Source organism: Drosophila novamexicana, unplaced genomic scaffold, assembly GCF_003285875.2.
Source record: "Drosophila novamexicana strain 15010-1031.04,08,12 unplaced genomic scaffold, DnovRS2.1 tig00000485-arrow-pilon, whole genome shotgun sequence".
In the NCBI taxonomy this organism is placed as follows: domain Eukaryota; kingdom Metazoa; phylum Arthropoda; class Insecta; order Diptera; family Drosophilidae; genus Drosophila; species Drosophila novamexicana.
Window position 1 is genome coordinate 5,011,796 of NW_020824808.1, and position 13,484 is coordinate 5,025,279.

At 39.0% G+C, this 13,484-nt stretch overlaps 4 protein-coding genes across 5 annotated transcripts; 2 read left to right on the top strand and 2 right to left on the bottom strand.

The window, feature by feature from the left end:
• Nucleotides 1-294: 294 nt before the first annotated feature.
• Nucleotides 295-3,642, bottom strand: LOC115761427 (arrestin domain-containing protein 2-like). 2 transcript variants are annotated; one of them, XM_030703187.1, is made up of 5 exons: nucleotides 3,346-3,642; nucleotides 1,605-1,748; nucleotides 1,333-1,538; nucleotides 690-1,272; nucleotides 295-631 (listed from the first exon to the last, which is right to left on the bottom strand). In XM_030703187.1, the coding sequence occupies exons 1-5, from the start codon at nucleotides 3,458-3,460 to the stop codon at nucleotides 405-407; spliced, it is 1,275 nt and encodes a 424-aa protein (XP_030559047.1). In that variant the 5' UTR covers nucleotides 3,461-3,642; the 3' UTR covers nucleotides 295-404. The 2 variants fall into 2 exon arrangements, with proteins under 2 accessions (XP_030559047.1, XP_030559046.1); XM_030703186.1 differs by having other exon boundaries at nucleotides 1,333-1,544; nucleotides 3,346-3,640.
• Nucleotides 3,643-4,602: 960 nt separating this feature from the next.
• On the bottom strand, nucleotides 4,603-6,571 carry LOC115761512 (arrestin domain-containing protein 3-like). Its single transcript, XM_030703281.1, has 5 exons — nucleotides 6,457-6,571; nucleotides 5,841-5,987; nucleotides 5,574-5,782; nucleotides 4,920-5,517; nucleotides 4,603-4,856 (listed from the first exon to the last, which is right to left on the bottom strand). Exons 1-5 carry the CDS (start codon nucleotides 6,569-6,571, stop codon nucleotides 4,630-4,632), a joined length of 1,296 nt encoding a protein of 431 aa, XP_030559141.1. The 3' UTR covers nucleotides 4,603-4,629.
• Nucleotides 6,572-7,139: 568 nt separating this feature from the next.
• Nucleotides 7,140-9,565, top strand: LOC115761415 (arrestin domain-containing protein 17). Its single transcript, XM_030703172.1, has 3 exons — nucleotides 7,140-7,326; nucleotides 7,952-8,965; nucleotides 9,035-9,565. Exons 1-3 carry the CDS (start codon nucleotides 7,212-7,214, stop codon nucleotides 9,298-9,300), a joined length of 1,395 nt encoding a protein of 464 aa, XP_030559032.1. The 5' UTR covers nucleotides 7,140-7,211; the 3' UTR covers nucleotides 9,301-9,565.
• A 505-nt stretch (nucleotides 9,566-10,070) lies between these two features.
• On the top strand, nucleotides 10,071-12,723 carry LOC115761325 (arrestin domain-containing protein 3). The gene is made up of 4 exons (XM_030703058.1): nucleotides 10,071-10,337; nucleotides 11,239-11,588; nucleotides 11,649-12,204; nucleotides 12,275-12,723. Exons 1-4 carry the CDS (start codon nucleotides 10,226-10,228, stop codon nucleotides 12,475-12,477), a joined length of 1,221 nt encoding a protein of 406 aa, XP_030558918.1. The 5' UTR covers nucleotides 10,071-10,225; the 3' UTR covers nucleotides 12,478-12,723.
• The last annotated feature ends 761 nt before the right edge of the window (nucleotides 12,724-13,484 follow it).

Below are 13,484 nucleotides of genomic sequence, written 5' to 3' on the forward strand. Positions count from 1 at the left end.
AGTATCATATTTACTATTGTGAAATGCTTTAAACAACAATAACTTTTCTTTAGCTATATAAAACTTATTCGCTTTGGATTCTTTTTAAACTTCAAATATATTTTTCTCTTTGCTTTCCCTTTTCCATACCAAATATTAATTTTCCATCCTTTCCGAATTATATTTCAGATGCTCTCATATGTGCATTCCTTTTAAAGTTCATTTTTTTCTCTTCCGAAACAATTGAGAGATTTTCCAGTTTTAATTTACTTGAACTTTCAGTAAACAAATTATGTTTCTTGCAAATGTCAATTTCTGTATATTTTCTTTTTATTTTATGCACATTTTATTCCTGACTAAAGACTAGATTGTGCTTAGATTATAGATAATAGCCTGTATATGGTGTATATCCTTTGTGTATCTATTCACAGCCATGTGCCGCCCTTGTTAGCGTTCATATCAGCATTGGGAAATCCATTTTGATCCGTACTAGCCATGGGCGCTGTGGGACTTGGTATATTAAATATGGGGTAAAGTGGTGCGAAGCCATGCTCATCCAGACTTAATGTATTCGGTGGTGCAGTGGGCTCCATATTATTAATTTTGTCGAACTCTGCGCGCATATGAAGAGCCTCCTCGTAATTGGGCGGTGCTAAAGATTGGCAAATGATCATATCAGAGAATATGGTTAAAATCAATCAAAGACTTACGAATGCTGCCATCCACGGACCAAGGCGCAATGGCATCAGCAGGTGGTGCACTGGCTGGCGCCAAAGCCTTAGCATCCAGGGCTTGTGGTGGTTGGCTCTCAAGGCCACGTGGTTGCATGTGGGCGTGCTCCGAGAGGGGCACGCTGCCTAGGGTGATGGGTATAGTGATTACCTCGTTGCGATGGCAGCCCTTGAACCTGGCCTCCACCTCCACCTGGTAGGCAATCTGTATGATCTTGCACAGATTGAAGCAGGTGGGCGCCGTGGCTGGCACACGCAGCCAGTAGGTGAACTGTTTCTTGCAGTGATGCGGCACGGGATCACCCATCATCTTGGTCACGAGTATACGCTCGTTTCGCGAATGCGTGGTGCTCAATTGCTGGGCGTAGTAGGTAACCATCATGGCCAGGTTCACCTGCAGCAGCTCCACGGGTATATGGCTCTCGTTGGTGACCAGCATGCCCACCTGTATGGTCTGGCCGCACACGAAACCCGTTTGCAGCAGCGACAGTTGCAGCTGCAGGGGCGCCGATTTGCACGGCCAGCAGCAATAGGTCTTCTGGGTTTCCACTTGTGCGGGCATCTATAATATAAAATTTAAATTATATAGACCCTGTTGCGACACCTGTAACTCCACACTCACCCTTAGGAGCGGACTGTCATAGTTCAGGTCCATAATTTTGAGCACCGTAAAGCAGCGCGTGTAGAAATTATCAAATTTCCAGGGTCTGACCAGTGCCACCTTCGTCATATAGCGCACTCGGCCGTAGTGGCCCTCGATGGAGGAGGGGCAGGTCGCGGGTATTTGACAGGCAAAGTTATAGGTATGTACGCCAGGCTCAAGAGAAACTTGTGCTGCAAGAGTTATTTTTCATATTGGAATGAATAATTTTGGGCATAATCTAAATTACTTACTGCTTTGGCTCGAGCCTGCCAGATAGGTTTGGGAGGCTATATAGTCTTCGCGGGCGCTATATGTATCCGAGGACTTATTCTTGCCAGTGCCACGCGATTCCGTCCAATGGGTTTCGGCAAATCCACTTATGTTAAATGTTACAGCTATATTGGAACAGTATAAAAATGAATTTAGTGTATAGATAAAAAATATACATGCATAAGTCGATGTACAAAAAATTAATATAAAATATATAAAATGTATAAAAATAACATGATAGATGCTTGTTAAATTTACGTTTAAGGAATCAAACTCTATTATTTTTACATTTTTCAACACTTCCTCCTTTTACAATACAGTTTCTAATAAAATGCACAAAACTATGCAACACACTGTGCAAAAGGAATGTGTGAGAAGGAAGTAGTTCTTAATGCAAGCTTTCGCCTAGGCGAATACATAATATAGCACAACTTTCATTTTATATGAACTGCCTTAATTAATGCACGATAAATAAGAGTAAAAGACACAGAAGATATACACAACACGACAGCTAATAATGCTGCGGGAAAGAGAAGCCGCATTTGAAGAAGAAATTAGCGAAAAACTTCCTGTTGATCGCATAAACAAAGCTTTTTAGCTAAATGTAAACGCTGCAAAGCGCAAACGAGACAAAACGTCGCCCTCTCCTTTTCACCGCAGCAGCCCGGCAAACATGATGAATCTGCGCGTGCTGAAATTCGTCTGGCACCTTTCTGTGGCCAGTTCAGTTAATTGCACCTGCGCTACATGGATACAAATATTATAAACTCAGAAGCAACCGAATTCTGTTCAAAAAAAAGCTGTCCATATTGTTCTTCCTTTGTGTTTTCGCAAAATCTTATATGTTTTACTTGCAATCTGTTGGTTGTGACGTCAGAGCGCCACACACATGAAATTGTGGGCATCACCTAGTTGAATATAAACACGCTGAACAATAAGTTCAGTATATGAATTCTGTAGGTACATATTGAATATAATAAACATCAACAAAATACATACATTTTTAAAGATAAACAAATCATGCAAAATATTCAGTTTACAAAAGTTCTTCTCTTACTCAGCTGTAAAGCTTTAATAGTTTTTTCTATGTTTTTCAATAAATTTTAATGAGCTGTCAGCAAAATTTAGACGGAACGTCCATTAAATCATCTCATATTTGGACTGCAAGCTTGTAAAAATTTATAATACAAATAGCAACAGCAACTATACCATTTTGTATATAAATATAGTTCTTTAAATTAAATTTAAATTGAAGAAAATATAATATAGGAACTGCATCTAAAGCGGAATAAAAATATATTTTTAAATTATTTAAATGACCTGAAAATGTGCTTTACAAAACGAAAGACTCGATTCCAGAATTCACATATTTAAAAAGCTTAAAATCTTAAGAACTATTTATGATTATACTGATAAGAATGATAATTTGTAAGCTCCCTATAATGAAAATGATAATAAATGGCTTGTCAACAAACTGTTTAATATCATCAGCTACCAAATTTAGCGCGTGCCTTGGAGAAAAAAGCGAATGAATCATTTTCTATTGCCTCAGGTCTATCCTACACATTTTACAATTCGCACATTAACTTTGCACAACTCTTCACCTGGCTGCCGATAAGATAAGAATGAGTCATGGGGAAGAACATTTGATGTTTAAAGAGTTTTATTTTAATTTTTAAATATTGCTCTAAACACTTAGTATATTTAACGCCGGGCTCTTACCTTTGACCAGTTTTGGCTTATCCAATTTTAAAGTCACTTTTCCCGTGACCACTTGACCCGCAAAGAAGGTGCCATGGGGATTGTTATCAAAATCAATTATGCAGGTAACACCCATTATATGTTATTACAGCACGCCAATATATATGCGTATATATGCACTTATCTGGCCAATAATTATTGGTGTAAGTATTTATTGTTGCGCGCAGCCGATTCGCCGCGATTCGCACTTGTCGCTATCGGAATCCAAAACACGACTGATTTGATTGTAATTAAAAACCAAGCGGTTCGCTATTTACTTCTCACATAACGACAACAAGTTTGGCTAGTACTGCGACAGTCCAAACATTCCCATTCGGTCGTTTGAAACGAACTGAGAGTGAAACAAACTTTTCTGTTTCCTTTCTGTTTTTTTTTGCTTTGGCTGTTTAGCGGGGCCAATGGGCCATTTTTATCTTATCGCCGTGTCAATTATGTCCAAGTGCAATGCACACATCACTAAATGGAGGGGGGGTTCATAATAAATTCGGGGTCTATGTAGATGCTTTGGCATTATGTTTGGGAATGCAAATATATACTTTCCGCTACAGGGGAATACCGGTTAATTTCAATTATATTTTTTATTTTAAAATTAAATTAATATTTTTTATATATTTACGTTTAAGATTTGTCTGAAGTGTTAAATTTGCGATTTTTCTGTTTGACCTACACTGAGTAAAAATGAAAGCAAATTAAAAAGATGAAAAAAAAAACTAATAAAAAAAGTATTTCAATCTTATTTTCAGATTCTATATGCATTTATTCAATTGTTCCGAAGGTAGGAATAAATGTAGAAAAATGTAGAAAATGTATATTTTGAAGATATGCTCATGTCTTTTTGATTGTTTCGATCGACTGATTGATTGATTTGAGTTTTGACATTTCTGCATTATTTTATCGAATTAAACTTAATACAAAAATTATTTGACCAAACTTTTGTTTTGTTTTCTAAGCCTGCTGCTGATATGCAGAAAATTTAAATCAATAAACATTGAAACTGGAAACTTGGAACTCGGCTAGAACATTTTTCGAGGTCATGCTTTTAGAAAGAATAAGCGATAAATAAATATAAATGACGTTTACTTAAAACTTATATAAAGAATAAGCCCAAACAAAATCATAAATATATAAAAATGACATTTTCTTAAAACTTAAATCTAAAACCGAGCTCACATTTTTGCCAAACATTTCGCTTAAGCAATTTTATTTACCATTCAGTAAGATTTCTTAAACAATTCTTTCGCATTCTCAGAACCAAGTGCTACGATCAATATCTTCGGCTCTATCGCCCTGCTTAGTCTCCGCCAGGTTGTTTATATGAAATACAGCATAGAGCGGGGTAAAGGCGCAATTTTCCTTGGTATGCGTGGTGGACGGGCTAAACTCTGTGTGCTTGGACTTTCGAGATGTGGCTGGCTTGGAGGATTTTATTGGACCCTCGCGTATGTGCAGGGCCTCTGCATAGCTGGGTGGAGCTGGTAAAAGAAAACAAGGGATTCAGAAAACTTTTAAGTATATCTACGATATGCCAGACTCACCTATCGTAGCGTCTGCAGCCCAAGGATTGACGGCAGCTGCAGGCGCCGCAGCTGACACATCATCCACCAGCACCAAAGCCTTCTCGTCCAGCTGCTGTGCCACAACCTCGACTTCAACAGGAATGGGGCGTGGCTGTTGTGTCAGCTGCCTAGTCAAGGGCACATTGCCTATCGTGACGGGCATGTGGACACGCTCGTTGATGTGCCAGCTCTTGACTTTGGTCTCCACCGCCACCTGGTAAGCGATCTGTATGATGCGGCATAAATCAAAGCAGGTGGGGGGCGTTGCCGGCACCAGCAGGTCAAAGGTGAACTGCTTCTTGCAATTTCTCGTGACGCCCTCGCCTTGCTGTTTGCTGACCACAAATCTCTCGCTGATCGTCTTTACACTGTGCTGACTGTAGTAAAGCACCATCATCACCAGGCTGGCCTCGATCTCCTCCACGCGTATGTGACTGTCATTGGTAACCAGCACGCCCACCGGTATCTTCTGGCCGGGCACGAATCCTCGCTGGGGCAGCGATAATTGCAGCCGAATCGGTTCGGAGCGGCAGGGCCAGCAGTTATAGGTCTTCTGATCCTCCGAAAGAGCGGGTGTCTAATAAAAAATATATTTGAATAAATTGTGTATAAAATAGACACTTTTCAACTCACGCTTAAGAAAAGGCCTTCCCTATTGAGATCCATTACTTTGAGCACGGTAAAGGATCGTGAGAAGGTCTGATCAAATTTCCAGGGTCTGATCAGTTTGACATTTACCATATAGCGCACACGTCCATGGGTGCCTTCAAAGGAGGAGGGGCACACAGTGGGTATTTGACAGGCAAATTTATAAACACGGCTGCCAGGTTCAAGAGCGACGTCTACGATACATAGAAAGTGAAGAGGAAATAGTAGAGATCTAGATATTTGAGCTCTTACTCTTTCCTTCAGCAGCTAGTAGTTCCACCTTGGATCGAATATAGTCCTCGTGTCCACTGTAAATCTCTTCTGTGGTCTTGTTATCCAAATCGGATTCATCTTCTGACCAACATGTGCTAGCAAAGCCTTTTATCTTTAATATTATAGCTGGCATGAACAGTAAATATTTTGTATAGATTATTATTATAATATATTATATATTTGCTGAAAGATTAAAGAACATAGGCACATGATTATGTTTGAAGAATATATATTGCTGGTTATCATAAGGAAGTAAAATTTCTTTTAAGTTATCATCATTATTTTTCAGGAACATGTGTCATCTTTACAATAAGAAAAGTCTTAAGATAATATATTATTGATCATCTATTGAGAAATATTCTCTGGCAGTTTTTTGTCTATCATTCTTGATGTAACAAAAAGCCTATGTATCTAAAATTTGAGTATTAAAATAGATAGGAAAACTATTAATAGATAAACAAAAATAAATATGAATCATATATAAGCTTACAAGTCCACTAAAAGCTGCTTAGAATATATTAAAAAATGTATATTAAAAATGAAATTTATAACAACATCAGCTCATGCAATAACTTATTAACATATTATGCCTTACCTTTAACTAGCTTTTCTTTGTCCGCATTTAGGACTACACTTCCAAAAATGACTTGACCCGCATAGAAAACGCCAAATGGATTATCCTTAAAGTCAATTTCGCAGCTTACCACCATTTTTTTATTTTTTAATATTTTAATAAACAGTATTATACGTGTTTCGTAGATTGGCCGCGTTTCACTTAGCTGGCAAAAATCATACTGAATTTAAAAGAAAATAATTTTTTTTCTGTCGCCCAACCGGAATTGACAAGTTTTATCTTATCAATACAAAAATATTCGAATTATCTATTTATTTATAAAAACATAATGCAACATTTTATGTTACATGTGACAGCTGTAAAAGAAGTTCAAGAATAAATGTAGTTATCATAACGAAATGATAAATAAATATTATTATGTAAGAGTATTTTATTTGAGAAAACTTCGGTATAAAAGAAGCACATCACTTTACACATTATCTTCAATAATATATAAATTTTCTGTTTTATACAAATCGGTAAAAAGCTTCAGAATTTTGAGTCATGCATAAACTCTTGCTGACTTTAACGCACCCACGTCTGGGATTACAGAGAGTTTGTTATATACTCCAGATAAGATATCGCAGGGCACTTGTTACGTGCTCCAAATATCATGTTAGTAGCCAAAAACTAGATCAGTTACCGTTTAGCAGCGAGCGGGTTCGGAGCGCTCCAGTAGTTGGTCGCGATAGAAAAGCACAAATCGGAAATTTTGGCCCCGGGTGGACGCCACAAGAATGTCTAATAACTGCCTGATAACATTCGATCAAAACGAGCATGGCACATATTTTACGGGCCAGGTCGTGACCGGCAAGGTGATAGTTAATTTCAATAAGACCAAAAAACTACGAGGTATGTCAACTATGTTGGGCTCGCCAATAAGTAGCTGGCTTTACATTTATTTTGATTTTGCCTGATATACTAACTATTTTATGCTAGTTATAGTTAGTGTGCGGTTATCTGGCTATTATCTTATCTGTGTTTTTTATTTACTTCCCTTTGCTGTGTTCTCTGCTATTCCCTTTGTCAAGCCCATTATATTCGTAATTTAGTGATAAACCGAAATTGCCGGAGACACACGCAAAATTCACGATAATTAATGCACAACAAAACGCACAAAAATTGTTGTATTATTAAACAACAGACTCGGGGGGATCTACCTGGTGATAAGTAGTCAATAGCTGAGGAAATGCCAACATTTATTAGTCATTTTTACAGGTGCTTAAGATTCTTTTGAGAAATATAGAATATAAAAAAAAAATAATATAATAAAATTTTTAAAAACTCATTAATTTGTAGCTTAAAATATATAGTTTTGTTTTATATCAACTGGTAATTTGATAGAAAATGGTTTTTTTTTATGGATTAATAATTAATAAAAAATACATTTTTTAAAATTTTGTAAAATTAAAATTTAGCCACCCTTTAACTTTATGTATGTTATATATACTAACAATATATTTTTAACTCCTGTCAGGTATAAAACTACAAATCAGCGGCTATGCCTGTGCTCAATGGCGTCGAAAACATGGCCGAGCTTTGCCCACAAATCAATTCCGTCCCGGCCGCAAGCGGTTCTTTATGGGCCGGGAGGATTACATAGCCTCGACGACATATCTGATGGGCTCGGAGCAGGGTCAGACGTTCAATATTGATGCGGGCAGCTATACATACACTTTCGCCTGTCCCATACCAAGTCATTGTCCATCCTCCTTTGAGGGCATCTATGGGCATATACGCTACCTGGCCAAGGTGACGTTCATTCGACCGGGTGCCTCGAATCGCACTACCAATGTGGGTTTCACAGTGCTTAAGCTGCTCGATCTGAATCAGGAGAACAAATTGTTACGTGAACCGGCCAGCAGCGAGGGCATGGAATACTTTTGCTTCATGCACACCAAACCGGTCCATATGAAGGTGACGCTGCAGCAGCAGGGCTATGTGCCCGGCCAGTTTATGCTGATCCATGCCGATGTGCGTAACAATTCCAGCAGCGATTGCAAGAAGCTGATGATTATGATATATCTGCGCGCCACCTACACAGCCGACACGCCTGCCCTGCGCACCGTCTCCGAGAAGATCCTGCTGGCCAAGCGCGAGGGCGGACCAGTGCTCCACAATTGCCAGAAATCCTACACGGAATCGCTGCGCATACCGGCCACGGCGCCGACATGCGAGCACCTCAGCAAGGTAGTGCGTGTGTCGTACGAGGTGCGCATTGTGGCTGTGATGAACTGGCTTATGGCCAATCCCAAAGTCGTCATACCCATTACCATTGGCAATGTGCCTCTGGCTACCGTTGGGCCAGCCGCACCGTTTGGTATCGCGGCCGTGCCCCGGGATTTGCCGTGTACCTCGGCTAGGGCCATGGAATTGGCCTCGGGCATAAACAATCCCAGTTACGAACTAACCGAAGAGCTGGAGGATTACGAGCTTCCCGAGGATGGTGACGACGAGTTCGAGGTCGAGGAGGACCTGGTCCCTGAGCTGCGTAAGTCACCTAAAAGCGTGCCTAACCACACTTTTTTTAATCGCCATCCTTCCTCCGAACTTTTCTCAGCTCCGCCCACCTATGAACAGGCGATGTTTATGACCGCCGACATTGCGGATACGGATGCCAACACGGTCAGTGAGGCGTCTCGCTTTACGCCACGCTATCCCGTCTTCGATGTGGACACATTCCAGAGTCCGCCGCCTAATCCGCCACAGAAGAAGCGTCGTCGTCGCCGTCGCCGGGACGAACAACGTCCAGAGAAGAAGCAGTCGGCGGAGGCGCGGAACACAGAAATGGAACGAGAACCCGTAGAGTCGCCAATCCAGATTTGATTGCATATCAAATGCAATATCTTATCTTAACAGTATTTATATTAATCAACGCAAAATTGTGTTATACCCAAGCGAGATTGTTTGCAAAGTGTCTTAGGCAAGATATTTCGTAGATAAACAAACAATATAAAACCGTCTTCCGGCAAAAGTTCAAGTCATGCAAAAAAATACCTGTTTACTCTAATAAAAAAAATACAGATTACAAGAGCTCTTAATTATATACATAGAGTTCATAAGGTTAACTGCTTAAATATTCTATTGTTAATATTTATTTGTTATAATATATAACAGCTGTGAGCCTTATAATATGTGAACATTTTTAAATTAATCTGATTTTCTTATACCCAGCAAATTATACCCAGTATAAAATTGGTGTTTGGACTTTTGTAGCACAATATTTATATATGAGAATCTTTTAGTTTGCCAAACAGCTGTTTCCCAAATATTACATCATCTGTTTTTGTTTACATCAGAGTGTTCTTGAAAGCTACGCATATAACAACAAAATGTATAAAAAGTTCTTCTAATAACACAAGCAGCACCAAAGCTTTAAAGTGCTTACTCAGCAGCTCTCGTGTTCTCTCTGTTACTCTCATGCTTGTATACTCTTTCGAGTGTATATTAATGAGCTTTCGGTTCCGTTTTTGTTTTGACTCTCTCAACTGATGATGTCACATTTTGGCTCTCTCGCGCTCTCAAACATTTTATTTTCAGCGCAATAGAAATCTTCGACTTTTCATTTGTGTTTGGATTGTTCGGCGTGGCGGGTTTAACGCGGGCTAAACTTGCGTGCTTTGTTCGATTAGTAGTTGAAATTTCAGTGAAACATGTTTAATATAATATAATATTAGCTTTAAGATTCGTGGTATTTTTGCGTTAGGGTGTGTTTGTGCTGTGCCATAAAATTAATATTCGTATCTTAACCATGCCATCGAGTTGTGTTTTCGAATTCGATCGGCCCTGTCCGGTTTACTACAGCGGCGAAACAATTAATGGCCGCATTGTTTTAAAAACAACAAGCAACAAGTCCGTCAATGGTAAATCACTGTTCTTTCAACCTATTACGCGATACAGGCATTTGAACTATTAAATATGAATTAAATTTTACTGCATTAAATATAATATTAATTTTATATATAAATGTATGTGTGCATACTTCTGTTATTATTATAAGAAGGTAATTTGTATAAACATTCATTTAAATTGTTGATAAAAACGCACACCCCCCCAAAAAAAAAAACAAAAAACAAGAGCAATAAAAAGGTTATTTGAGAATCGAATTTCAAATTGTGATATTTTAAACCGGCTTTCAACTACAGTGATTCTATTTAAATAGGAAACAAAATGAGTTCTAATAGCTGGAATGTAAAGCTCTGCCCGGCTATAATATCAAACCAAAGTAACTGTTATTTTAGGGGAAGTGCAGCTTCTATGGGGATTTCAAGATCTCCTGGACACTAATCTACAAAAGCGCCGTCCTATCAAAGCGCTTACAAGAAGAACATTTGTGCGAATGCTCTAAAAAAGCAAAAACCAACCAAGTCCCACCCCTCCCAGGTTCACCACCTGACAGAACTACACGTGTTAATAATATACGCAACAAAAAGAAAACTAAAACATTCAATACTAATTTACACAAATTCTTCGAAACCTAGCTCTAAAAAGCCTTTGCGAGCTGTTTGATAAATTAATATAATTAAAAAAAAGTAATTAATAAAAGCAATTTTTTTCTCATTAGCTGCAACGTTATCAAAGTTTTAAACAGCTCGTCACCACTGTGCGTCACGTATTTAATACAAAAAAAAAAAAAAAACAGTGCAGCCGGCAAAACGGCGACACAAAGCGCAACTGGCAAAAAAGCAAAGCTCAACAGTTTTACACGGAAAGCTCTCCCATGTTTTACGTTTGGCATTTGTTTTGTTTTCTTATCTCCAACAGCCGTCTTCATCTTGTTCGCGGGTGAGGCGAAGGTGCGTTGGGAGGAGCGGCGCACGCGCACCGTTAACGGTAAAACTGAAACGTATACGGAATATTATCGTGGCTCGGAAAAGTATTTGAATACACGCACAAATGTCTTTGGGGAGGGCGATTTGCCTGCAGGCACCCACACCTACACATTCTGCATACCCCTGCCGCTGGAATGCCCGACGTCATGTGTGGAGAAGTACGGCAAGATCGCGTATGAAGTGTCACTCGTATTGGATCGTTCCTGGCGCTTCAACAACGAGTTCAAACAGCCGCTGACCGTGCTGCAGACCTACAATCTGAACATGTATCCGGAGATGCTGGTGAGTGTCTTGGCTAATCCATACGAAATGCCTTTAACCTGGCCGTGCGATAATTCACAGATCCCCATTAAGAGCGAAGACATCAAGTACTTTTGCTGCTGGCCCTGTTCCTCGGGTCCCGTTATCTCGACTCTGACGATACCCTTTGGCGGCTATGCGCCGGGCCAGAGAATTAACTATACCCTGCAGATAGATAACCAGTCGCATGGCTACGATCTGCACGGCATTGAAATCTCCTTAATACAGATATACGAGTTCCGAGCTAGTGTACCCATGCATAAATCACGTACACACAAGAATACTCTCTGCCAGGAGTACCAGCCGGAGCATGTGCGGCGCTTATCCAAGCGCTTGATCAATGCCAGCCTGGTTATACCACCCGTGGCGCCCTCATCACGGATCAATCACATCATAAACGTATCCTACCAAATCAAGATGGCCATCAGGACTGGAGATTGCCATTCGAACTCGGAAATCGATACGCCCATCATAGTTGGCACCATACCACTGGCACAAAGTGCCCAGGATCCCAGCCACGTGGCCGAGTGGATACCCGAAACGCCGGATACGCCAGCGGGTGCATCAGCCGACATGCCACCGAGCTATGACACGTGCAGTGAGTGCCTCGATTATAATTCATCAAAGTCTTGGAACCTCAAAAAAACTGCTTCTCATCTCATTCGCAGAGCCGCCTTCGTTCGAGGAAGCTACGCATATTGGTGAAAGATTCGTGGATACGGACGTGAATGAGCACAATCGCACCGACGATTTCGTACCACGCTATCCCATGTACACAAACTTTGCCACGCCTACGGCGCCGCCTGTGGAAACCGCAAGTGTGCCGCTGATGTCACTGCCACATGATCCCAGTGCACCACCTCGAGATTAGACAACCTCAAAGATTATAATATTATGTTTCAATACCTTATAAGCCTTGTATCAAGTTTATACTTTTTTAAGAACAGCATTATTTTATACGTTCTTTAATTAAAAGTAAATGAATATGCTTATTGTAAATTCTTTTGAATATATACTGTATATATAGCTATTCATTTGGCCAAAAGCCTCACAATAAAGCCTACAAATCTGGCTAATCTAGCTGTCTTCCTAACATATACCACATTATGATATACCCTAGCATGGGCTTTGAACATGTATAGTTTTCATACATATATAGTTCCGTGATATACAAAGTTTAATCAAAATGTTTTGGTTCAAAGTATAAGAGATTTGAAGTAGACACAGCCCCACAATATAACAAGATTTGGCGCAGATCAAATTTATAAATTTATATTTTTGTATTTATATTAATTTATTTATATTTTTGTTATTTATATTCTTCAATAAATTAAAATAGGTAAGTTGCAATATTTTTAGTAGAACGAAAGATTGTTAATGTAAAATAGGTTTGTAGCATTTTAAATGTAGAAATTATGTGGCACAACAAAGATGTGAAGGATTTACAAAGGAGAATTCTCTAACTGAATCAAAGGACTGAAAGCTGGTGGACGAACTATCGAACTATTTTGATTTTGCCAAATAAATCTCGGGTTTTACTTAGAAGAAAGCAAGAATATAACATTATTTAAAATATTCAGTTTGCTGATTCGAGATCAAAGCTCTAATTTACTGAAATCTGAAACTAAGCAATCTTGTTTTAATATATTTAACGAACTATAGAACTCTTTTCCCAAATATATTTCGAGCTCTACTTAGAAGAAATAAGTTATTATTTAAATATATATAGCTTATACACAAAATATTTAGTGCGCTGACTCGAGGTGCGATCTTTAACTTATTAAAATAAAAAGTTAAACAATTTCGTTTTTATATGATTTCTGTACGATATATAATATATAATTTTATTGTGTTCTTTTAATATTTCTAATTTTATAT

What these genes read in the sequence shown, in the direction of transcription:
- LOC115761325 (XM_030703058.1), top strand. Translation starts at nt 10,226, where the DNA reads ATGCCATCGAGTTGTGTTTTCGAATTCGATCGGCCCTGTCCGGTTTAC. An exon ending in AAGCAACAAGTCCGTCAATG is followed by an intron (nt 10,338 to 11,238) that starts GTAAATCACTGT and finishes TATCTCCAACAG; the next exon opens with CCGTCTTCATCTTGTTCGCG. An exon ending in ACCGAGCTATGACACGTGCA is followed by an intron (nt 12,205 to 12,274) that starts GTGAGTGCCTCG and finishes TCTCATTCGCAG; the next exon opens with AGCCGCCTTCGTTCGAGGAA.
- LOC115761512 (XM_030703281.1), bottom strand. Translation starts at nt 6,571, where the DNA reads ATGGTGGTAAGCTGCGAAATTGACTTTAAGGATAATCCATTTGGCGTT. An exon ending in ACTAGCTGCTGAAGGAAAGA is followed by an intron (nt 5,783 to 5,840) that starts GTAAGAGCTCAA and finishes TATGTATCGTAG; the next exon opens with ACGTCGCTCTTGAACCTGGC. An exon ending in GGGAAGGCCTTTTCTTAAGC is followed by an intron (nt 5,518 to 5,573) that starts GTGAGTTGAAAA and finishes ATTTTTTATTAG; the next exon opens with ACACCCGCTCTTTCGGAGGA.
- LOC115761427 (XM_030703186.1), bottom strand. Translation starts at nt 3,460, where the DNA reads ATGGGTGTTACCTGCATAATTGATTTTGATAACAATCCCCATGGCACC. An exon ending in TAAGCCAAAACTGGTCAAAG is followed by an intron (nt 1,749 to 3,345) that starts GTAAGAGCCCGG and finishes GTTCCAATATAG; the next exon opens with CTGTAACATTTAACATAAGT. An exon ending in GGCAGGCTCGAGCCAAAGCA is followed by an intron (nt 1,545 to 1,604) that starts GTAAGTAATTTA and finishes TAACTCTTGCAG; the next exon opens with CACAAGTTTCTCTTGAGCCT.
- LOC115761415 (XM_030703172.1), top strand. Translation starts at nt 7,212, where the DNA reads ATGTCTAATAACTGCCTGATAACATTCGATCAAAACGAGCATGGCACA. An exon ending in TAAGACCAAAAAACTACGAG is followed by an intron (nt 7,327 to 7,951) that starts GTATGTCAACTA and finishes AACTCCTGTCAG; the next exon opens with GTATAAAACTACAAATCAGC. An exon ending in GGACCTGGTCCCTGAGCTGC is followed by an intron (nt 8,966 to 9,034) that starts GTAAGTCACCTA and finishes AACTTTTCTCAG; the next exon opens with CTCCGCCCACCTATGAACAG.